Below are 27,204 nucleotides of genomic sequence, written 5' to 3'. Positions count from 1 at the left end.
TTCCTGCAAATAGAACTATAACAAGAGTAGCTCAGTCACTATCTCTTTCATAATATGATTCATTTTAGTGCAATAGAAATAACATATTTCAATTCTATAAGATAGAGGTGCCCCAGAATTTTGCCTTAATGTATTACAATTTATTTCATGGCTACTTCTCTTTTTTATTCTTTTTTTTTTGGGGGGGGGAAGAGGTCATCTTCCTTTGAAGGTTTTTCTAGAGAGACATGGATTCATTGGCAATCTGTTTTAACAAAGCAGTATAAAATGAAAGTTGAGCATGGAATAACCAGTAAGAGCACGAGAGAGACAGAGACAGAGAGAGACAGAGAGAGAGAGAGAGCAACAGAGACAGAGAGAGAGAGAGAGAGAGAGAGAGAGAGAGAGAACCAATGCCATTCTCAGTGTCCTTAGTGTTATATGGTCTTAGTATTGCACATTCTGTTGAACCAATCAGCCCTCAAATACAACTTCATACTGGCTTCACCATCAATCATAATGTCAGACTCACTAAATATGAAAGACTAACACAAGGTCACTACACCATCTACCTTGTATGACAGCAAAAGACCAAAAAAAATTAACATCTTTCTATGTCTGCATGAAAAGTGTGCACCATCACATTCTTCACAGAACATAATGCACTAAAAATGGTGATCAGGGAATACACACACACACACACACACACACACACACATACCGCCATCACAGACCTAAATGAAGACTTAATTATGAAATCCTAAATAACAAGTGAATCAAAGAGCAAATTATAGAAACTATAATTGTGTGAAAGACAATGACAATGATGAAACATCTAATGCAGTCCTGGAGGGGAAAATTATAACCCTAAAAATATATGTTAATAAAATAGAAAAGGAGATAATTAATGAACTGAATGTAGATTTTAAAAAATTAGAGACATAACAAATAATCCCCAAAAAGTAACAGAAGAGAAAATCAGAGGAGAAATAAGCATAATGGGAACCAAAAGGATTAGGAATGATAAAAACAAAAAGAAAATTGGTTCTTTGAAAAGATTAACAAAATTGATTAATTTTTAGCCACCTTAATTCTAAATAAAATCAACAAAATCATAAATCATCAAGATGAAATAACAAAGCCAAAAGAAATAAAAAAGAATTATTAGAATCAACTACTCAGTTACATGCCAACAAAAATGAAAATACCAACAAACCTGAGAAGACAAATAAAAAGCTGACGCAAACCTAAAATAAACTAGTCTTTATTAAGGCTGCTGTCTGTCATCTAGCTTTTTCCCAAGTTCCATCTCTTAGGAATCCTAATACTTATCAGAAAAGTTTATTTAGCTGAAAATGATTTTGACTATCACTGTCCTACAGAGCCTCAAAATATTCAAAATGCACTTATATTTTCTACATTTTCATTGTAATTTGCTATCATCTCATGGGAGCTACATTATCATTTCTGTCAGACTTGTCTATGAAAACACAGTGCTTCTGAAACCAATTTTTCCTTTATGCCATTAAATCACTTAATAGGCTATGCAGCAGTGATTCCCTAGATATATAACCAAAAATAAAATATCATTTGATTCCAATTGATACTTTGCTAAATTCTAGTTAACTCAGATAAAACACTTCTAAAGCAAACATCTTGAGTTTTGTTCAAATAAGATAGTAATAGAGATGTCACTTAGATGAAATCTTCAAGTTTGAGAAATTTAAGTTAGGAAATTGTGGCAATGATGGCACTAGTTCTCTTTTTAGGAAGTTTTAGCTTCCATGCTAATTTCACTGGCATTTATGTGATAATCAGTGAACATCACAATTTTTAGGGTCCATTTTTCAAACATTAACAGTTTACATCTTGGGATATGATAGACAAACTAGCAATTCCTAGTATAAAACAGCATTTCCTTGGATTCCAATAAGCAATGTCTAAACATCATGGTTTTGTCAGTTACGTCTTTTTTAGATCTTTGACAAGATAAAAGGTACTAAGAGATTTTATAATCAAAGTAGATCAAAAATCTAACTTGAAGAATATTCCTGGACAAGCAAGATTAGAGAAATTTAATGATGATAGCTAGTGAATACATATCTGTAAGTGAGAGACTATTTCAGGCTTAGTAATAAACCACATACTTTGTCACAGAAGTGGGAAAAGATAAATTGGAAGTGAAGAATTGGGTATGAGGTTTGCCTGTCTAGGTGACAATACCAACCTAAATTTAAAGAAGCAAGAAAGTTGAAAGTGAGGGGTATTTGAAATAGCCATTAGGAATTCTGGGTTAATTTCGATTTAGTTCTTAATCTTCTTCCATTAGTGCTGTGAATCTTAGCTTTTTTTTTTGTGACATTGGCTTCAATGGAAATTTGCCAAAGCTCACAAACCCTTTTACAAAATAATGTTTTTGATGCATAAAATAAAAAATATATATGCTTACAAAGGATATCAATTATTTTGAAAAAGCTATCAAAACATTTCCCATACTCTAGAGGTTAAGAAGTTCTGCTTTAGTGCCTATCTTCTGACTTAAAACCCTTATACTGTTAAGGTGAGCATCAAGGCAGCACAGTGGGGAAATGTGGCTTTGTCAAAAAAGTGAGAGTTAGGACTCTGGACTTTAAAGAATATTCAGGGACTTTGGCAAAGAGATAAAGCTATATATAGTTGGGCTTCTTCCTTCTTGATCCAAATCACTGTCTGAGAGAAACAGAGATCTTTACTTTTATACTCTCTCCCTAACCCATGCTGTCAAGCTTCCTTATAGATGTCCTGGGTGTGGAGAGAGAAGCTATGGTCTAGCAATCTTCACTGCCTGGGGCTCTGGGCTGCCAGGAGTCCCGAGTTCTCCACTACAGCACAGCTTTCTGCCTGGGCTCCCACTAGTACAGCTACTGACACGCTGACCCCCAACCTCCACTGCAGTTGCTACTGCTCCTGTTGCTTTTTTTCTCCTACAGAGCATACCAGCCACTCTATGCCCCTTTCAATATTACTATAAGCTGCAGCCACAGGATTCTTCAGGAAATACTCTACAATCTGCCTGCCAATGCACACAATCTCAGCATTGTAGGCTCCACTCTGACAATCCTGTGCAACCACTGCCTTCACTGAAGAGGAGTTGCCCATGGGGAATAGTAGCCAGGTCAGAGCTGGAAGTATGCCTGCTCAGCTTCACATCCTACTGCTCAACTAAGACAAAAACCAAGTGGGATGAAGGCAACTTGAATGTGTGTATATGTACACACGCACACACACACAAAATGTCATGTAGACTCCAGTCATGTTCAAGCATCCAGTGTTAACAACATTCAAGATTATTATATTCATTATTTGGAGAGAGGGGAAACCTTCATTTTTGTCAAGATTTTTGTTTTGACTGGGACATTGATGCATTGTTGGTGAAGTTGTGAACGAATCCAACCATTTTGGAGAGTAGTTTGGAACTATGCTCAAAAAGTTATCAAACTGTGCATACCCTTTGATCCAGCAGTGTTACTACTGGGATTATATCCCAAAGAGATTATAAAGAAGGGAAAGGGACCTGTATGTGCACGAATGTTTGTGGCAGCCCTTTTTGTAGTGGCTAGAAACTGGAAACTGAATGGATGTCCATCAATTGGAGAATGGCTGAATAAATTGTGGTATATGAATATTATGGAATATTACTATTCTGTAAGAAATGACCAACAGGATGATTTCAGAAAGGCCTGGAGAGACTTACACGAACTGATGCTGAGTGAAATGAGCAGGACCAGGAGATCATTATATACTTCAACAACAATACTATATGATGACCAGTTCTGATGGACCTGGCCATCCTCAGCAACGAGATCCACCAAATCATTTCCAATGGAGTAGTAATGAACTGAACCAACTATACCCAGAGAAAGAACTTTGGGAGATAACTAAAAACCATTACATTGAATTCCCAATCCCTATATTTATGCTCACCTGCATTTTTGATTTCCTTCACAAGCTAATTGTACAATATTTCAGAGTCTGATTCTTTTTATACAGCAAAATAATATTTTGGTCATGTATACTTATTATGTATCTAATTTATATTTTTGTATTTAACATCTACTGGTCATCCTGCCATCTAGGGGAGGGGGTGGGGGTTAAGAGGTGAAAAATTGGAACAAGAGGTTTGGCAATTGTTAACGCTGTAAAGTTATCCATGCATATAACTTGTAAATAAAAGGCTATTAAATTTAAAAAAAAAAAAGATTTTTGTTTTGAGTTGGTATGCCTCCCCTTTTCTCAAATTCCTTCTCTTTGATTTTACATGTATTATTGCTTCATTCAACTTATAGCTGATTATTTTTGTATATACAACTTTTTACAAATTTATAAGGGATTATAATTATAATTACAAGTATAATTTTTATCAATGACCTTATGTTTATTCTTATTTTTAAATCTAAAAATATAAATTAAGTGTTAACCAAAACTTACAAAATAAAACAATAAAAGTTAGCCTGTTTTCCATTTTAAAGTACTAGATTATTTTAAATGCATTTTTTTCTGATATCTAATGCATGTTTACACACACACACACACACACACACACACACACACAAAATATACAAACTATCTCTCTTTGTTTCTTTGTCTCTCTGTATGTCTGTCTATTTGTCTTTCTTTCTTCCTCTCTCACTGAATGAAGCCCAGGCCTAGAGTAAAAAAGATTGGAATTCAGAACTGGCCTCAAACATTGACTAATTGTGGGACCCTGGGCAAGTTACTTAACCTGTTTGCTTCAAATTCCTCATTTGTAAAATGGGGATAATAATATCACCAGGATTGTTGTGAGAATCAAGTAAGATAATTGGAAAGCACTTGGTAAGTGCTATATGAACGTCAGATGATGATGATAATGATGATAATGATAATAATAAACTAAAAGGAAAGGCCACCAACATTTTGGTTCCTGAGAACTCCAGATTATAAGCCTTCAATGTTAATTTTATTGTCTTTTCTTCCATCAATATTAGCATCTCTAAAAAACAAATCACATTTCAATTACTGTTGCCCTACCTAGGCTAACTAGAATTTTATCAGTTCACATTATTTCCAGGGAAGGACTATATTGTTTTCTAAGATAAACAATATATGTATTATATTGATGCTATAATTTTTAATATAAAAGGCATAATTTAAAAAATTCAACTTCCAGATAGCAATTTAATACTAACATATATGTGTGTGTGTGTGTGTGTGTGTATACACACACACACACACACAGACATATAATCAAGCACATAGGTGGCACAAAGTCATGAATTTTAAATCCAGAAAATCCACTATCTATGTGACTCAGAGCAAATCATTACACTTTTGTCTATCATGGTTTCCACATCTGCAAAATGGGAAACTCGTATTTCTCATGGTTGTTATGAGAATAAAATCAGGTAATATTTGTAATGTGTTTTGTGAACATTATAACATTATATAAACATTAGCTAACAGAATAGCAAAAAGGAGGCAAAATCTGACCTTGGAAAGTAGGATGAATATTTTTATTCTAAATTATCATGGGATGTTGTTCAAGTCTTTGAGAGCTCAGAGACATAGCAAGCAAGGTTTATGAATTTTCTGAAGGTAATAATGACTTAGACATCTCACATTAAATGACTGTAGGTTTATATACTAAGTATCTGAAATATAAAATTGAGAACTGTGATTTTTTTCCAACTAAAGTTGTATTTAAGAGCCAAAGCAATGACAAAGCCTGGATATATTTTTAAATACGTGTTGTGCGGGTGTATATGTATAAGAAAAACAAATCCAAGCTGGTCGTTCTGCTTGGAATAGCTCCACATCACACTCAACAAATATTATGGTGTAAACCTAATTTTTGTGAATTTATTTTTACTTTTCAACATATGTGAATTAATTGCATCCCAGAAAGATGTTCAATTCTTGATTATAGAATAATAACATCAGTTTGCATTACTAACTGATGATTTTTTAAAAATTTAAGTAAAAAACCCCAAGACATTTTCTTAAGTGGAAAAACTGCGATATAAATAAAATAAATGTCTTTTATTCATCACCATATGCTTAATATCCTATTTTGATTCTCCTTAATACCCTAATATAAAATACAGTCACACTAAACTGACAATACAACAATGACAATTTTATTTATAGTTTATCTTATCATTAATAGCTTCTGTTCTAATTATACCACAGGCTGTATCTCCAGAGAAAATCTACAGTTGTTCATGTATGATTCACTCAAATTTGACTTTCATAAAATGAGATTCCAAGTGGAAACAATTAATGGTAGAATACTAACAAAATCTGGTGTACCATAGGCACTTTGGTTATAGATATCTTCTGAATATCACCAATACATTTATTTAAAGGGTATGCTTTGCAATCTTTATGTGTGAGCAGAAGAGAAAATAAAAATGATTATTTCCTGAACAAATCAATGCTTTAATATATTGTTTTTCATGGAAAGGTATATGAACAACACTTCTGGCACCTACTTTCAATTTTTTTTTCTTTCTCTGAAATGAAATGTTATTTTTAATGATTAAAAAAAAATCTATTTTTTCTCCCTCCTTACCCTTGCCCAATGTAGGGGAAAAAGAAAAAAAAAAAAAGAAAATTCATGTAAAAATGCATAGTTTAACAAAATAGATTCTTGTGCTTGCCCACATTAAAAAGTATCTCTTCCTGCATCCCTTAAAAACTTTTAAAACAAAGTTATCTGCCCCATACTTTCATAGAATATACAAAAGCTGTTATCATAAGATTCTCTTTATCTACAATAAATTCTCCATGAGAAGGGCAAATTAATATATAGCTTTGATTATAAAATAATAGATTTAGCTGTGGAAGGATCTAAGAGTTAAATGAGGTTATATAAAGAAATTTGAAAACCTTAGAGTGTACGACTGGTATGCCTTTCGTTTGCCTCTTTTAAATTCTATTATTGCTTAATTCTGTTTGACTCTTCATGATACTTTTTTGGGGTCTTCTTGACATAGATACTAGAATGGTTTGCCATTTTCTTCTCCAGTTCATTTTACAAGTGAGGAAACGGAGGCAAACAGGATTAAGTTACTAAATTAAGCAGTTGGTCCATCAGGCCAGATTTGAACTCAGCAAACGAGAGTTCCTGACTCCTGGTTTATATTCTTTTTCTTTCTTTCTTTCTTTTTTAATTATAATAACTTTTTATTGACAGAACCCATGCCTGATTAATTTTTTACAACATTATCCCTTGCACTCACTTCTGTTCGGATTTTTCCCCTCTCTCCTTCCACCCCCTCCCCTAGATGGCAGGCAGTCCTATATATGTTAAATATGTCACAGTATATCCTAGATACAATATATGAGTGCAGAACCGAACAGTTCTCTTGTTGCACAGAGAGAATTGGATTCAGAAAGTAGAAATAACATCCTGGCTTATATTCTTTCCACTCTCTAGCTGCCCCAATTTTATTAATTTTTCTAAAGAAGTAATTTTAAGTTACCCACAGAAGTTAAGGGATTTTGATATAGATAGTAAGTGGAAGAACCTCAGATTCCTTTGCCCATCCATCTACACCTTGTTTAATTTCACCCATTCTTCAAGACTCCCCAAATGTCACTTCCTATGTGAAGTTTTTCTTGAACAATAAAACAAGAAGTAATTTCTCCCTCCTTTTGATTTTCAAAATTCTTAATATCTTAGTTTTGGTATTTGCCATATTCTCCTCCTGTTTATTCATTCATATTTGCATATTCTTTATTGTAAAATCTTTGAAAGAAGGGGTTGTTTTATTTATTCAATGCCATGAACATTAATTAAGCACATAGTATGTTCAAGGTACTGTGCCAGGGATAGGGATACAAATTCTGTTCTCATATTAATAAAATTGTCATAAGACAATTCATCCTCTCTCCTAATATCAAATCAAAATTTCCATAGCCATACTTTTCAAATCAGAAACTCCCCTTTTTGGTCATCACCTTTTTATATATTCCATTCATTCATTCATTTACTTATGTTTTATTTATTGTTTCCTCCATTAGACTGTGAATTCCTTGAGGTCAAGGACTTTTCACTTTTGTATTTGTATTTCCAATGTTTAACACAGTGCTTGGCACATAACAAACACTTAATAAATGATTTTCCAATCAAGTATTCAAATAATTCTAAGTAAGCAGAATGTAAAAAATAGAAAGGAGGTCTGTACTTTAACAAAAATAACACTGGATTTGTAGTTTGAAGGCTTGGTTTCAAATTTGGACTTAGTTTCTTATTAACTTTATAACCGTGGATAAATCTCTTGATTTTACTGGTCCTCAATTTTCCCAACTATAAAATGAGAGGAATAGATCATCTCTGAGTTTACTTCCAACTTTAAAGTCTATTCGATAAGAGTAGCTTAGTAGTAGAGTAGAAGAGTATCTTCTCATCTATGAGAGAATTCTAGGAGCTATTTAAATAGAAATATACCACTTTTGGCTCATGAGAGAGGAAGCCCCTGAATTGACCATGGTTTCAAAATGGTCCCTCTATGTATCAGATGAAAGTTTTATAACAGGGTTTGAAGAGATGTTTCAGGTATGTGACCAACTTCTTGAAGCTGATATAACACAGGAAAAGTAATAGTTCTCCTCCAAAATACCCTCAACTTATCAGCAACAGAATTTCAAATGTTGGATCCCTTAGCCTGATCCATACAGAATGTTTCCAGAATGGGAAAAGGGGAAAGAGAAAATGCAATAGAATAACCATGTAAAGGCAGAGTCTCATTATGACAGCTCTCTTTCCTAAAATGATACTGTTAGGAATAACACTTCTCTAAGTGAGCAAGGTTGAACTACCTTTAATCCATAGTATGTATAGTATAGTAATACTATACTATATATAATAATCCATAGTAGTATGGATTAACAAACTATAACATATTCTCCTGGGCTTTGAAACAAAAAGGAACAATCTAGCACAATCCTTTCTTTTTCAAAATCCCAGAAAAGTAGTGATTTTTCTATTAACACAAGTAGGAAGCTTCCAAGTTGAGAATTTGAACCTGAGGCATTGATTCAAAATCCTACTCTCTCCATTATCTAATGCTACCACCAAATCTTCAATCATGTCATATAACATAGGATTACTACACAGCTGCTTCCCTAATTCTTCCTTTTATAAGTAGATCAGGAGTTTTCCAAAATGGAAAGCATAATATTCATAGGGAAAGATTGTTGTCAATGTTCATAAATTGTTGATCAATTTTAAGTGCTCCTTTCCACAAAACAAACAAAAAATCTTATCACCTAGAAAAAATTCAATATTTTAAATAACTTTTATTCCCTGGATATAAAAAGAATCAAATATTCCACTATCAAAATATTATGATATTGAAACTTAGAGGTCAACTTCTTTGACAAGTAGCTCAAAGCTATATTATTTTAGAATAAATTTTGGGAGGTACATAAAGCAGTTCCTCTTAAAAGATAAAAAAACACAGACAGAATTAAGGAAATATGCCCTTTTTTCATGATATTGAAATTAATATTCTTTATACTAGATCATCTAGTACTTTTTGTGCTCCAGCAAATAAGTCATATGCCGTAAGAGTTAATGGACTGATCTCAACGCCAGGAAAATCTAGGTTCAGGTCTTGAGTGTGACACATACAATTTTGTGATTCTGGTAAGCTACTGGCAACAGAGGCAATTGTTTCAGGCTCAAAGTTGCAAAAAAAAAAAAAAAAATGTGCTGATCCACTTTAGTAGTGGGCACTTGCCCAATGAAACAAGTTTTGACATAATTTTAAAATATTGTAAAAACAACATAGCCAGGGGCGAGTTCAAACCAGTTCTAAGCAAACAGGGTTAAATGACTTGTCCAGGATCACACAGCTAGTAAGTGTCCAAGGCCAGAGCTGAACTCATGGAGATTAATCTTCCTGATTGTAGGCCTACCACTCAATTCACTGTGCCAATTAATTGCCTTTTTTACTAGCTTAGCCTTGCATATAGCTATACATCTATAAAAGGATTTTAACATCATTTTAAATGGCAAACATCAAAGTCATCTCTATCATAAACTACATGTGTGACTTTGTGCAAGTCACTTATTTTTTCTATATATGTATAATATTATAACAAAATATGTAATAAAACTAATTATAGTAGATGGCCTCTCAGATCCTTTCTAGCTTTTTATCTATGATCCTATGAATACTAATATATAGAGTTATAAAATACAATATATACACATATTTGCATTTCCTCTTTATTCTAAAACCAGATTACATATAGTCAGTATTTTTATTGTCACTAATGTTAAAGGTTTACCATGATTTTATAAACCCAACATGTTAATTTCATTTAATTCAATGTTGACATACTAAGATATCGATTTACCACTGAGTCAGTATTTTCTTTTGTTTAAAGTCTATCATACTTTCTGCATTCTCTTTGAATTTGCTATTTTTGAGCAAATGTTTTAAAAGGAAAAACCAGAAAGTTTATATTGTATAAATTTCTATTGCAAACTTTTTCAGAGAAATCAAAAATTTTGATTTTGATCAATTAATTTTGATTAATTTTGAAATAGTCTTAAACAAAATCTGAAGTATATGTAAGCTTAAATAAAAGTTGAGTAGAGTACTACTCTCAATTGCTAACAAAATAAAAGGACTGAATTCTTCCACCAGTCAAAAACTTGATTTTCATTCAGCTATACCTTTATTATTTCTATCTTTAGTTTCCATAGGATTTTAATGTGAAAAAAAAAGTTCCCATATGCACTCAGATAGAATTACAAATGAATGTTCTTTATTCCTGTTTATGTTAAAAGTTCCAAGAATGACTATCATATGAGTACAATGAAGGTCTTTTAGCAGCACTGACTTGAAAGAGCAATTCAACTATGTTGTTTAATTGTATATATTCTAGTGCTAGGCAACTCTCCAAACCTTATTGTAAACATTATATAAGGTTTGTAAGTTCAGCAAAATAATGGAGCTCATGCTTTTTAACAGTTAATTCAAAGTGACAGTTTCCTCCTCTTTAGGATTTTAGATCTTGTTTGTTCTGATTAGTGCAGATTCCTCCACTCCCCCATTTAGGTACACAGAGGGTAACATTCACAAATTCATTTTATAATGTGTTCATGTGATTATGCCTTAAAAAAAATCATTGACTTTATTAAGATCACAGATAGTAACAAAAAAGTCTTAAGGAGTCTTCTAGTACACACTTTTTATATATTAAGGTACTAAGCCTTTAAAAGGTTAAGGTGATTTGCCTAAAATCACACACATAATAAGGAAAGACATAGAATTTGAACTCAAGTCCTCTGGGTTTAATCAGAGTGAGCTAAATCTAGTGTAATTTTTGCCGTATACATAGCATTTGTTGTTATCGTTGTTTATTTCTAATTCAGTAGGGAGAAAACGTTCATAGAAATTGTGAAGTAAAACAAAGAAATATAATATAAAATCACCACTAGTCTAGTGAAACCCCAAAGCCTATGAACACAACCCAGCTTTGTATTCATGTGAAAACTGAAAATGTGACATGGTAATCAATAGCATCAATACCAGAACTATGTTGGTAATATAATGGACCAACCTGTCCATTATATTCCTGTCTTTTAAAATGATGTGATCAAATACACATGTGTATTTATCTTCTGAGTAGACACTTGTTCCTGTTACTAAAAAAGAAGCATAGGCAAAGAGCCACAAAATAAAGGGCACCACATTTCTGCTCAAGTTCAGTAAGAAAGGTTTATTGTTCAAAGGACATTGTTTATACATTCCAGACTTCCATCTTATAATTGCTCCAGGATTTGCAGAAAGGAAATCTCAGCAGGGCAGTGTAATTTCTCTATAGCAATAGCTATCTATAATTGGTATAAAATACCAGAATAGTTTTCTGTGAAAACCCCTTTTTCTAGTAAACCCTAGGAGTTGTTTACTCTTATAACCAAATAAACAGTTAGTCTTCCTCCATTTCTTTAGTTCTCCTCCTTCCCCAAAGAACATACTTTCTCTAAGGTCCCATGAAGAGCTTTCAACACAATTTACATGATTTTCTTTTAGATAACAGCTTGAAGTCATTTGAGATTACCTGGTTACTATAGCAATAGGTAAACAGAAGACTCCATGTGGTCTTTTATTTTATTATTCAAAATTTCATAAAAGGTATAAGTTAATTGGATTTCATCCATTTTACATCTAAAATGAGATACATAATCATAGTTTTGTTATAATTCTCCCAAAAATTCATTTAAAGAAACACTGTTGAAATTTGGAAGATTCATTAAAAGGCAAATGCAAAAAACAGTAGCTATTTCTCTTATGTTCAAAAGGAGGGATGGTATGCCCTGCACACTCCCAGTTTAATCCCCACTGGATCTTGAAGTTTAGGATGGACTTTTGATAAAGTCCTTCATTAGGAGGGTCTAACTACATAAATTATTAAGTCTGGCATAAATGAAATGAAAAAAGAAGTCAAGGCTATCATTTCAAATTCTGCATTCATTTTAAAATAAATTATTTTTCAATAACAATGTGTTTTCAGTGGGATTTCTGAACTATTCAACTAAGTAAATAACTTTATAATAGTTTGTTAATTACAAAATCACAATGACATGCTATGTTACTATGATAATACCAAGGATAATTTACAGAAATTAGAGGGAAGGCAGTTTGAAAGGGTATAATATTTATTAAAGAGATTGGAAACCTCTTAACAGGGAGAATGAAAATTATTCTTAATATCATATGGCAAAAATTGCTTTAAATATCAGAGAAAAATCAAACTGAAAAATGGCTCAATAAAATTTGTAATTGTATCTTATTGAAGAAAAAGCAAATACAACAATATTAATTTTAAGATACTCAGGAAGGGAAAAATAATTAAAATGAAAATAACCAGAAAATAAATACATGTTTATTAAACAATATCAATATTAAAAGTATTTTCCACTGTCACTTGAAACTTGGGACATTTGAATGAAAATGTTGCATGTAGATGAAGTCCTTTGTAATATAATTGTGGGCTTCCAAATGTTTCTGAGATTTCTGGCTTAAGAAAATGTAGGTTTCAGAAGACAGCTTAACAAAAAGAAAACAAAACGGAAGGGGAAAAGGCAAAAAAGAGATACTTGATAAATTATGGGAACCTCCTAAAAAGATTTGAAGGGGTGCATTGGATAGAGCACTTATTCTGGAGTCAAGAGGACCTGAGCTCAAATCTGGCCGTACATACTTGATGAATACTAGCTGTGTGACCTTAGTCAAGTCACTTAACCCTAATTGCTTTGCAATGTTAAAAAAAAAGATTTCAAGACATCTTCTTTGTTTATGTTATATGTATGTGTATGGAAAAATATATATGCTTATATGAATTGCTTCTTAGCAATAAAACATGTAACTTTAATCTACTGAAATATATAATGTTTCAAAAGCACCAGTAAAAAAATATTCAACATTTAAAACAAAAACTCTTGGTTAGCTCTATTTTCTGTAGAATAATTATATATTTTTCATTTACATCCTGGATTTTTTTCTTCAGCCCTAGTTGCCTGTTTCCAAAAGCAAGAAAGAAGCAATTTAGGGTCAACAATAAAAAAAGGATTGATTTATAGTTGATCTTTTAATTGAAATAGTCTTTCAGATTAACTAGTCTGCAACCAACCTTAACACATTAATCTTATGTTTCTTAATGTTTATAAATGGTAGATACAGTAAGAACAACTCTATAGTTTATGCTTTACTTATAATTGTCCTAGACTTAAGATCTGTGGTACTTCTCCACCATTTCCCAAATTCCTAGCCAGTGCTATTTAAGATGTTATTAATCAGTGATAACATCCCCCACCTTCCCTAAGGACTGACTATTAAAATGCATTTAAATATTCCTAGTAGAAAAATGAAGAAAGTATTGCAAACTTCAAGCTCTTTCTCAGTTAGTATTCCTTTTATTCCTATCCTTGTGTCTGTCACAGGAAGTCATTATAGTTTGTAATTTTATGTACTTTTATAATACCATATTATGCTGAATTAGATTTTTTTTTAAAAATTTCAGCATTAAAAATGGAAAACAGGCTTATATATTTTATTTTAAAGTTCCTTTTTTAAACATTCCAATGCATAATTTAAAATTGATATAAAAAACGGTCAATACAAATTCATTTTTAGAATATAACAAGGTCATAGAAAGGTGTTTAAGAAAAGTTATTTGGAAAACATAAAAATTATATTAGTCATAAATCAAATGAAATTTGGATACATACAAAGAGAAAGACCTTGAAAAAACCTGGAAGTCATTAAATGAAATATAAATCTTAAAAAAATTATGAAGTTTTTTTCTCCCAAATAACTAGAGAATGACAGTCATACATTCTGATAATAAAACAACAAAAGAGAAAGATACAGTGCAGTATATAGAAAAAAGTACTGATCTCTGGATCTCAGTTAAAATCCAGACTCTCCAACTTAATTAAGCCTATGTGATCTTGGGTAAATCATTTAACACTATGGAACTTCAGTTTTCTCATTTGGAAAATGATGGGGGGTGGGTGAACTAGAGCCTTCCTAAATAAATATGAATGTCAAAGAAAAGAAAAAAGGTGGTATGTAATCAATCAAATTTACTTAATTAGTCTATGATAAATTTAGTAGTGAACTCATTTGACTGGACATCACAAAATGGTAGTCGGTGGAACATAGGGAATTCTGTAACATCATGACCAAAATGTTATATTTAAAGCACTGTTCATATTTTCTAAATTTAAAACACAAACATATCTCCAGTATCTTTTTAAAATGTTACTAATATTTTCTTTTATGTTTTTGGATCGCTATTTAATTTTTAGTGTCCAACTACCAAAGTCCACAGAGAGTGATCCAGAATCTTGTACAATCACATAGAATGTGTCAATAAAATAAATTTGTAGGGCCTACAGGCCCTACACTGGTATCTACAGGATACCAGTATCAAGAAGACTCTAAAAAAGGAGTGTGCTAATTCCAGGTGAATAAACATTTTGTATATAGCACACAAGAGATATTGGTTCCTTGTAATTATATATCTTATTGCCCATCTGCATTTACCCTTGTCATAAGACATTCTGCTATTCTGTTATTTTATTACCATTACTCCCATCTTGCATTTGTACATGTATATTGGTTGCAATACATCAACAAATGATCTGAAATTTACTTTGCGCAAGTAAAAACTTTAAAAGGAGGATTAATTTATAATTATAATGTTAATGTCTCCAGAGCATAATCCTCTAACAATTCTGTGAGGATAGGAGTAGAAATACTGCTCTCCTTGTTTTACAGATGAAGAAGTTCCTCTCTGAAGAAGCTCACAAATACAGATGACTTGCTGGTGATACTTTAGCTAAAAAATGCCAAAGCCAAGATAAAAACTCAGCTCTCCCAATTCCAAGTCCTTTGCATCTTCTACTTCACTTTCTGATTCAGAAAGTTTCAAATTTATATAAGGTTGGCTTTTTGGGTTTTGACGAAAGGGGAAAGAGTAGTCAAGCCGTTATGGTTCTCTGATAATGTCACTGAGAAAGAAGTCTTACTATTTTATAATCACACTTAGACACATCTGATTTATGGGAAAAAACTAATTTATCCATATTTCACAGGAATACAGATGTCATGAAAATTAAGATATTCTATCCTAGTAGCAAATATTTTTAAGGAAACTGGATCACTATTAATAGAGGGGTTACCTGCCCCCAAATAACATAGAGGTCAACAGTTAGTATCTTGTTCATAGAAAGCACTCAGTAAATATTTGTCAATTGACCTGTATTATTAAAGTACAAATTCAGAAGTAACTTCTTAGCATCTTTACAAGATCATACTTCTGTCAAATAATTCAAAAAGGAGGGATTTTTTCCCTTCAAAATTGAGTTTTGTTGATTGGGTTTTCCCTCCAGAAAAACAATAATAAGGACCATTCTAGACAAGAGAAGGAACTTTTTAAAATAGATATAATTGATTTTTTTTCATTCTTTACTATAAAGTTCTTTTTCTTTGTTGCCACATTTAAGAGGATACACTTATTTTGGTTTTACACTCTTTAAGGAAGTATATGCATTGAGATGATGATAAACTAGATATGCAGGGCACCGTATCTAACAATACAACAAAACCAAAATAGTATCGACTGTCAAGAAGTATGCATTCTTTGAGAGAGTATTCTAGATTTGACTACAAACATTGAAGCTTGTTTTCTACCAACAAAGCAAAGCAAAGAAATGACTACATAATTTGGACAAAGTTTATTTTTTTTTATACCAATTGTCTATAAGGCAAAGGTACTTTTTCTAGAAGTCTGGCTGCAAGATCTCAATTCTCAACAAACTGATAACAAAAAGAATTGGATTTTGTAAAACATACATATATAAACACACATACACATATATACTTATATGTACATATATAAGCATACAGTATGTGCATGTTTACATATGTGTATGTATAAGCCTATTTTTTCCTTCATCCCTTTAAATATTTATTGCATTTCTTTGACCTGACATTTTTAACATTAAACATAAATTTTATATGACCAACTTACTTAATTGGTAGTAGCACAGATAAAGGAGGCAACTAATGACTCAACAATAAGAACAAGGACAAAAATGAAATTAGTTATTTAATTTCTCACATACTTTAAAGAGCATTAACTTGAATTAATGGAGTATACCACACATACAAATACATTCCTATTTTGATACATCTCCTCCACAAAGTCCCAGTAATTTTTAATAGCTAGGATGTGAGTTAAATATTTTCATAAAATGGGGGGAAAAAGGAATTAAGAAAACAGGGCACTTTTAGTTTAGGAAAAGTATTAATTACATAGGTCAAGAAACTGAGGGCACTTTAAGTTAGAATAAATTCTTATCTTCCTAATTCTCTAACTATGTCTTTGTTGAATCTGGAGTCAAGAGATTTGGATTCATAGACTGCTTCCCACGTTTATTAGCTTTTGATCAGGAAAAAAATCACCTCATTTTCCTTTGCTGCAAAATAAGGATAAAAATAGTTGTAGTGCCTGATAATAGGTGATATTTTACTGTTGTCCGTTTTAATGATAAAAATTAAGTAGGGAAAGGCTGTAGCCAAAGTGGTTTTTTCCCTAAATATCTTCATATGTATAATAAAACAGGTCATTGGACATACAGCATAATATTTGTAGTAAGAACTATTTTTTTGCCATAATGGTTTTAATCTAGAATAAAGATCTCTTTAGTCCAGAATACTAAGCAATGTGAAAACAAAAGCAATACTAAGCAATCATGTGAAAGTGGAAAAAAAAAAAAAGAAAGAGGGAATATGAGGTTATGGGAAGTAGATAGAAAAAGTAGGAAAGTATACATGATGGTGAACAAGTTTCATAGAATTGCCTAGAGGTTATATTTTAGAATAGTTTGTGGGAAGATAATTAAGATTAGTCTTGATCATTTGTAATCAAACATAGATTGGGCTTTATTTTGGATATTTTTTCCCATACTATGAGATACCAAAACTCAAGTCCATATGGAATATGGCAAGTAATTTCACCTTACTGGTCCTCAGTTAAAAAAAATAACCTCTAATGTCTCTTTTAGCTCTAACTCTAAAATCCTTTGGCTCTGTAATACATCACAGAGGCATATCTCTTTGGGGGGTTAATTATTAATGGCTTAAGTAACCAGTTATTAGAGTTGATGATTGGGGGGGGGGGTGTTAAGAGAATATTTTCCTTCTACAGACTAAGGAGTACTTAGGCTAAGCCCTGCTGAAATAAAGAGATCTAAAGGTTCTGTCCACTTGTTCTTGGCTAGATGGATATGGCTATATCCGAAAACTTCAATGCTTAAGGCAAAAAAATAAATAAAAAAAAAGAAAAAAAGGAAAAGAGCATGTAAGTCTGTTTAGGACATTTTTGGGGAAAGTTGAAGAAGCTAAAGCCTGTTTATGAGCTGGTTATTTATTTTTTTAAATTGCTTTGGTTCAAATTGTATCTGATCTCTGATATAATATAATATAATAAATGCCTCTATCTTCTTTCAAAAGAATTCTTATAGTGAATATATATCCATAATAAGTTTCACCATTCAAGAAAGTCTTATTTGTCATTTTAAAGAAGTTTAGTATTCAAAACAACAGCAATTCTTCCCCTGATACTCAACCCACTGAGAATTTAGAAATATGTGGAAAGTCTCAGCAAATCTTATATACCCCAGCCCTCTAACAAATAAATATAATTTTATCTACAAAGTTAACATAATGTCTGTTGGATGGAATTCGTGTCTCAGTATAATGTGGCTGAATCACACTAAGAGAACCATAGCTTTGTACTTCCCAAAGTATTGCTTTTAAATGTTTATAGTGTTGCTAAATTCAGATAAATGTAGGTATTATATTTAAATTTCCCTGGCCCTGTTAAGGGAGATTGAAATGGTGGCATTTGGGGGAGAAATGCACTGTTTCCAACATTCAGCAAGATTCAAATCAAAGTAGCCAAAGATAAGAAAACAAAGAAATGTGTTGTGGAGACCTAGAAAGCAGAGGTACATTAGGGCCCAGACACATGGATATCTACCACAATGATATTATCTGAACATGCAATCGTCAGACCAAACATTCAAATCAAATTTTCAAGGCTCAAAGGATGTGCACCAAAGAACATCCTGTACTGCTGGAACATGAATTTGAATTTTGTGATGAAAGCAGAGAGGTAGAAAAAGACCAGACATCCACTATCCTTTTCAAATTGTCAGCCTAACTTTGCTATATACTCCATTTTTTTTTAAACCTCTGCTTTTCCTTCCAATCAAGTGAATTTCTCTGCTATTAAAATTAGACTCTGGGAAATTATGGGACATACTTTCAATAATCATTTTACAAATAATATAGGCAGATATTGCTCTTCACTTCTTAATATAATAGAATTTGGTTAATTTCCAGATTTAGGTATGGACAAAAGCAAAAGAAATTTAAACAAATAACTTATCCTTCAACAGAGTGACATTTCAATTTTTACTATTAGCAGAAATATGTAGTTTTCATCAAAGTACTAATATGTTAATTATGGACATTTTTTATGCATGTGCACAAGTTCACCTAGCATTTCATTTTTTAAAATAAAGTTATACATTGACAAATTTTAGTAAAGATTCAGATTGAAATTGTGGCTGAATCAAAAGAGAAAATCTTCATCAAAATCAAATTTAATTAATTTCTCAACTGTATGATATATTTGCAAGTGGCAATCTGATACTTTAACAATAATATTCTTTTTTTGCAACAAAGATGTGACAAAAGGTCTAAAATATTTAGCCGGGGTAGAGCTGTGGATTTAGTTCCATGTCACTAAGAAAGTGTCAGCTGCCCAGCTCTAGAATTATTCTCTGATAGCTAACAAATCCCTTTTTGTTGCTTCTTTGGTTAACATAATTATTTCAAACTATCAGTACCATGAAACTAAACACACAAAGAATAGCTGAGATTGAGAACCTGGTTCCATTGTTAAGACAATGAAACTAATAGAATGCTTTGTAGGAGGCATATTAGCCTTTGGGAAGTTCCTGTTAATTAGATGAAAAAAATACCAATTACTTTCTCCCTAAATTATACACATTTGTCAAAGGCTTTTATGTTATGGATTCACAATTGTTACTGAGAAGACAAAGGTATAATTGATGAGGTTACAAATTTATAATCAAATTCACTATTCATTATGACCAAATATTTAGATGAGATTTAAGAATATAAACTATAAACAACTTTAATTGTGATTTGCCAGTGTTGGGATGAGCAGGGGAGGAGAATGGTAGAACCACATAAATATTAAAACACATACACAATTCAAATTCTCTAACATGCCAACAATAAAAAATTACCAAATGTAGAAAACATCATGTTGTTATTTTGAGGAGATAAGGGAATGATCAAATCTTCCACCCTTCTATTAATATTTTTTCCTCTTCCTTTTTAGGCATTAGGAGGGACTTGCTAATAATTCATGGCTTGACTTGCACCTTCTACAAAATTACTACATATGTATTCTGCAATAAAACAGAAAGTGTGGGATGGAAATCATGCCAGAGTAATAGTCTCATTTCTGCTACTATGTATTTGAATAAGTCAGCTATATGGACCTCTATATTTGTAAATTAAGGAATCTGCATTCCTTCCAGGTCTAAAGTGTTAGTATTTTCTATTTTCTACTTTTCTTTTGGCATGTTATTTTTTTCACATTTGAAAAAAATACCTATTTGACTTGAAGTAGGACCACTTGCTTCCCTGAACCTGTGGGACTTCTAAGTTCTTCAATGGTAATGAAAAACTGCCTATCACCTATAATAAATGGTCTGGTTTTATTACATGAAACCACTGTTTACATAATATTCAACAGTCCTGCTTGACTGAGCTACATTGCTCAATAGGAGTCAGAGAAGAGATTGTATAGCCTCTGCTTTCTTTTACCATCTAAATCTTTCTAAGTGTTTACTTCCGTTTCTAAAAGAGAGTAACAGCTGCTCTTATCAGGATTTTAGAAGCCTATCACTAGATCAAAAAGAAACTATAATGTTTATTAAAAATTAGGAATAACAAAAATCTATTAGCTCCTGTTAGAAAGAGATAATTCTAACCAGGTAGACATTAAATACATTAGCTTATGTACAAATATTGCTGGAAAGCAATTATCAAATTAGTAATGTAACAGGAACTGAAGCCTTCCTCCCACCCCTTTCCAGCTCTCTCTTTCTTTCCCATAAACAGAGCTAATGATCTGAGAAGGAATAAACATCTATTAAAAAAAGGTTTACAAACAATTAAAAGTAACAGTTCTGCACAACTCTTATGTAATATTTTAAGGATTACATTTTCATAGATTCATGACCCTAATTAGCCAATTAATAACATGAAACTAGGTAATTATTAAACATGAAAAATCTTTAAATGTTCATACAATATGAGATATAAGGGAATTTTGGCATTTCAATTGTTCAATTTTCATATTTGCATCAAGTGACCTTTGCAAGTAAAAAGAAAAGATGGTAAAATATTTATATCTAACTTAACTCACTCAATTTTTAAAACTTTATTAGCTATTATAAATCCCAATTTTTTTCTGTTTCTATTATTTAGTGTCAATATAGCTGTTCTTAGAGCTTTAAAAAAAGTGCTGCAGTTTGATAATTCCATTTAAGTTTTGATATCATTTCTGTACATGTTCTTCGAGTTCCTACTACACTTTCCTTTCATAGGGTGTTTTGCAAAACACTCTTGTTATTTCTTTACTCCCAAATAGATTATATTGCACTTGAGGGCAGGGATCAGCTTTTTTCTTTCTGTATTACTTCACTGTTACCAGGTAGCACTGACCTAGGTACCTATATCTACTGAAGAAAAACTTGCAACAAGAATGTTAGGACTATGGTCAGTGATAATGAGGAGAAATTTGCTAAGAATCTCATACAAGATAGTATTATGATATTAAAATGATATGAAAAACTCTTTGGGCTTATTAAATAAATAAATAAGTCATATTACTTATGATTAAATGTTTTCTGATGGGTTGCATGCTTGCTTAGTCCATCCAGGAACATGGCTAATCCAGTTTATATTTAAACTCATTCACCTTTGGAGGACTCCCTTTTTATTGGATGTTAATTCTTGAGAAAGAATTCAAGCCAAAAATATTTGTTAAGTACCTACTATGTATGAGGCAGAAAATATTTTATTTCAATTTTATTTTATTTTAAATTACAAATTCTCTCCTCTCCTTCCTTCCACATCCATTAGAAGGAAAAAAAAAATATAAAATCGATTACAAGTATGAAAAAACATGCAACACAAGTTTTGACATTAACCATCCTCTATATTATGTCTTTTATCTAAAGAGCTCAAATTCTCTTTTGTTTATACTGTATCACTGCAGAATAGCAATGTTTTTCCTAATTTCTAAATCTAAAATCTAAATAAAAAAATTAGAAAATGGAGATTTTCAACAAAAAGAATTTGTCACCAGTTCATCATGCTTGATAATCTCCTTCTACCCAAGACCCAACAATACTACAAAATTTTTCTGTTACTCACCATCTTCAAAAACACTGTGCCAGAGCACTTTTTCATACCATAAATGAAGCTTTACCAATCCTCCCATAACAAACATCTTGAGGCTCGCTATATGTTTTCCTCATAATAGCAAACAATGTAGTACACAGATTAATTGTCCTTTTACCTTCAGAACTTTGTGATTAAATATTCTTTGGGTCATGAGAATGAATTTTTGGACTTATATGTTTTAAAAAATATATCTATCAACTGCTGGATTAGTTTATAGTAGATACTGCATAAACATTTGTTTTGTCCTACTCTTCTCAGAGTAGCACTGACCTAGGTACCTGTATCTACTGAAGAAAAACTTAGAACAACAATGTTAGGACTATGGTCAGTGATAGTGAGGAGAAATTTGCTAAGAATCTCATATAAGATAGTATTATATTAAAATGATATGAAAAACTCTTTGGCTTATTAAAAAAAACTAATTGGAAAGATTAACTAATTCAACTATAATACAAATTGTCATTTTGGTTCTTCCATATTTGACTCAGATAAATTCAGTGATTATGAAGTTATATAAAAAACACAGGTTTCCTCTAGTTTTAAGAAACAGTGAAGAAAATGAGGATCTCTGACTTCAAAAAAAAATACTTCATCTGACATAAAGTTCTAAAGTAGCCCATTAAATAAATTGTAATTTACAAGTTATGATAGATTCTTATATATTATCCACTCAGATCAGTACATCAGTGACTAAATGCTTTAATATTTTTAATACACTGATGCATGTAATCTCACATTATTATCTGATATGTTATTGAGTCATTGTATTTAAATTTAAGGCTAATAGTATCTGAATTTGCCAAGTATGACAAAAAGTTACATCAATTAAAAAAAAAAAAAAACTTCTGAAGTAACATGGTAACATGAGTGTGATTCCCCATATCTCTTCATTCTTTCTCTCAGCTCTCTCTTTGCTTTTGCTTAGGAATTAGGTTAGTTAAAAATCTAAAGAGTTCTAAGTATAGTTATTACTAATATTATACAATGTAGTAATAAAGTTGCATTTTTCCTAAAAATATAGTATTCCACTATATTGTTAATTTGAAAATCTTAGGCATTAGACCTTTACTACTAATTGGTAAAGAAATGCTTAATCTCACATTTTACATGATATTCATTTGACTAATGGTAAGAGTCAAGGAATACTATAAAATATTACTGCAAAGCTTTTATCTCAGATATGCAAAATGATTTTAGAAAAATTGTTTTACCCTATTACCCTTTATTAATGTGATTCTATATTTATCACAACTAACAGTCATTTACTATTATTCTATTTCTGAACTTAGGTTCAGAGAGAACTCACTTTGCATACTTAACACTTTATTTGAAAGTGATGTATATTCTTGAAGTACACATCAGTGCTGACTAGCATTAAATTTTTTCATTATAATATATTTCAGTTTTAAGTGCATCACAATTGCAAAACAGAATCCTGTTAATGAGAATAAAAGAATGTGTTTATATGGAGTTCTGGTATCACAAAGCGTAGTTGAACACTTTTCTGATTTTCCTCATTTCTTTTCCAGAACAAGGAATTGAAACCAAGGATAAAATTGTGTGTGTGTGTGTGTGTGTGTGTGTGTGTGTGTGTAAAGACATGAACAACCCTGGCTTCAGATAAAAATATTATATACACACATACACATGGATACATATATGTTCAATGGATTTATATATGTAATAATGAAACATTATCAGATGCTAGGTTGACACTTAGTATCTTTATTCTTTTTAACACCTTCCGGTTCAAGAATATCACATACATTTCGTAAGCACCATGTTTAAGTTAAACATAACTTATTAACAACCATCCTATTTCTGTTTCTGATTTAGTTTCAAAACAAGTCTGATTTGCAAACATGTCACTGTATTTAAACAGAGTGAGGTTTTCAACCCTACATTTCAGAAAGGTGAAAAAAGACAGATAAGATTGTTATTGTGCATAGACCACTGATCCCTTAATTAAAATATGTTAACTTTTAGATCAGGTACCATTTTGTTTTTAAGCTAACTACAGGCCAAAATAAGATTTTTTTCTTACAATATTATTCTTTTATATCTTCTGGCCAGATGTTTGGAGCCAAATTTGCTTATATTATCCAGACTTCGATTACCTAAATTATCTTTAGTTCTTGTACATATTGTTCAAGAGGATTCCTTGTCTTAAGGAAATTTCTATTGTTAAAATTTTAAAAATTGGATTTAAACTCCCAAATTTTAATACCATATTATAAATAGGTCAAGTGGCATATATGCCATTCTGTTAAAACAAAGAGATACAGAGTAATGGCATTTCAGGATTCTTAGCAGAAACAGCAAGATATGTTTTGAAAATGTCATTTACTGTAACACAAATCAATATTAAATGCTTTATGCAGGAAGCACACTTTCAGAAAATGGCCCTTAAAGCTTTCTGTGGATCCAACCCTAATTACCAGAGCAGGCTCTTACAGTTTGCCTCCCTCTTCAATTATTTACAGAGCAAAAAAGCCAAGTGGCATCGCATTAGCTATATTAAATGTTATGTACTTGGTTTCCAACTTACTAATGGTACATAAAAATCACTAAGGTAAATGTTCCTGTTGAAAAGTATTTCCCCTCCTTTCTTCACCTGAGTGTATTTATTTATTATTCATACAATTAAGTGTAGAATAGTACAAAAGACTATTCTTCAGGCACCTTATGCTGCATAATTTAAACAGGTGCATTAAACATATATGATATCTAAAAGGCAAAGCATTGATTACTTCATAATATTTCTTTAAACAACTCATATTTACAACACCTCTATCACTCATATTGGCATCTCAAATCCCTGAAAAAATATTAATGTAAATCTGAGGGGAAATTAATGATGGATACAAAAACTGCTGCCATCTTGATGTTTTCTGGCTACTGCGGCTAAAATGGGCTTTTTTTTTTTTTTGAGGGGTAGTGATGGTGTCAGAGTAGGACAGCAGGTAATCCTCTATTTCTTCAGTTTTTACAGTTATAGTTTGACATGGTCAAATACTCTATGTGCTAAGGCTCCTTGTTACCATGGACCACACCTAGATTGAAAGGAAGCTTATCAAACTGGCCAAGGGGATCCTCTTCTTTTTGGACCAAAAGTATGTTCTCTCATGGCTGGAGTCCAAGTATAACCTCCAAATTAACGTCCCCACACTGTACACATACCTGATTCTATTTGTTATATTCTGAATTGTAAGGAGAAATACTGAAAACTCCTGGTGCATCCCTTTTGCATTTGCCCTTTTGCACAATGATGATGCTAAAGACCTGAGGTCAACATTATTTTTGGATCAAATACAATTATTTTAAATGACGAGAGAGAATTCAACTTCTCACAAACCACAATATTCCAAAGAACAAAATTGCCCATGGTCCCTAGAAAATAAAATTTTTATAGTCAAAGAACGTCTATAGTTCAGTCTTGTCAAAGATCATTTCAAATAAACATTAAAAAATTTCTTTAACTTTTAACAAAGATGGCTAGTAAAAATTAACGTTTAAAATTATAAATGGTGAAATTACTTCCCTGAATAGAAATGTGTTTATAGCCCCTTCCTTTGCAAAAGTAACAGGGCACATGTAAGGGGGGCATCAATAAGTGCTGAATGAACTTTGGTCACTTCTCTACCCAAAACTCGAACATAAAAGAAGAAATCAGTAACCGGGTGATGTGCCATAACCACACAAAGATCAGAGGTGAAGGGGAGGGTTCGAAGGTAAGAGAGGAAGCAGAAGAGAGAAAGGCACAGTTCTAAACAGACCTGCCAGAAGTGATTGAGGAACGGGGCAGTTCAGAGATGGGGGGTGGCGCATGACTCAGGAGGAGGAGAAAAACTAGTTCTCCCAAAAGAGTGTGGGTAGTGAGAGAAACCGAAACGAGGATAAGGTCCTAGATAGCAAAGGCCCACCTAGATCACAACCGAGGGAGCTCCGCAGTCCTTCCTACAACCCCTCCCCTCTTCAGAGGAAGGAAGGGGCTGTGGGCTCTTTCCTGTCTGGTCTCTCTCTCTCCCGATTCCTTTCAGAAACCCGATCTTTGCACTCTCTTCTCTAAGAAGCCCTACGCGCTCAATCCCAGCCTGGGCTATAGTTAGCAACATCCAGTCAACTACAACAGTAGAACAGCAGAGCGCGCAGTGCGCTCCGTGCCTCCGCCCCCCCTCCCCCGCTCCCGCCACCCCACCCTAAGACACCAGATCCCCAGGAAACTACCCGCTCCCCTCTGAGCCAAGACCCCATCCCCACCCAGCTCTTGGCACCCGCTCCAACTCTCCACCTCTTTCCCATTTACCTTCGCCTGGAGATACTGGGGGTAGTAGTAGGTGGTGTACTGAGGGTACATCTGTTGTTTCCACACTTTGCCCATGAAGCTGGAAATGTGTCCTGCGGTGCAGGGACGGGGACACTTTGGGGTTTCCAAGTCTAGGTCTCTTCTCTCTCTCTCCCTTCCTGGCGCGGTTGCGGCTGCGGCTGCTGTTGCGGCTGAGGCTGCTGCTGCTGCTGCTGCTGCCGCCACCTCTGCCTCTGCTCCACCTTCTAATCCCAGACCAAACCTCCTCTTCGTCCTCCTTCCCCACCCAAGAAAAGAGAGAAGACACTGCAGAACCCAAAGGGCACCTGGGACCGGACTCTCCCAAGGAGTTTCCTTCCTAGTCTCCTCGGATTGTTTGGAGGCCAGAGCAAGAAGCGCTGGCCACTTTCCACTCCAGGCGGACTGCACTGGAGCAGGACTGGAAAAGCGATCGATAAAAGTGTAAAGTGCTGCGGCTGCTGCAGGGACTGCTGCTGGGGTTGCTGCTGCTGCTGCTGCTGCGGCGGCGGCGGCAGCTGCGCTCGGTGCCAGGCAGCATCTGGGGGGGGGGGGAGGAGGAGAGGGGGGAGCAAGACTGGTGAGTGCAGACGCGTGGGGAAGGGGAAGGGGCGGGACTTAGTCACTGTCCAAGCCCAGAATGGGCTTGAGGTATGGGCTTGAGTTTTTGTTTAGTGTTTTTTATTTTTAATCAGTCCTTACCTACAAAGGGAGTGGAGGGCATGGGGGGAGAGGAGGAAGGAGGAGAATGAACCTAGAAGCTGGGCAAAAAAAAAA

At 33.1% G+C, this 27,204-nt stretch overlaps 1 protein-coding gene across 1 annotated transcript in view; it reads right to left on the bottom strand.

Annotated features, from left to right (window-relative positions):
- RBMS1 (RNA binding motif single stranded interacting protein 1) overlaps nucleotides 1–26,930 on the bottom strand; it is a 240,379-nt gene extending 213,449 nt beyond the window's left edge. Inside the window, exon 1 of the mRNA XM_023499239.2 lies at nucleotides 26,410–26,930. Coding sequence (XP_023355007.1) covers nucleotides 26,410–26,484 — 75 coding nt within the window. The 5' untranslated portion in view covers nucleotides 26,485–26,930. The remainder of the gene's footprint in view (nucleotides 1–26,409) is intronic.
- Nucleotides 26,931–27,204: the final 274 nt, after the last annotated feature.

This window comes from Sarcophilus harrisii, chromosome 3, assembly GCF_902635505.1.
Source record: "Sarcophilus harrisii chromosome 3, mSarHar1.11, whole genome shotgun sequence".
NCBI lineage: Eukaryota > Metazoa > Chordata > Mammalia > Dasyuromorphia > Dasyuridae > Sarcophilus > Sarcophilus harrisii.
This window is presented reverse-complemented; position numbering and strand designations above follow the sequence as displayed.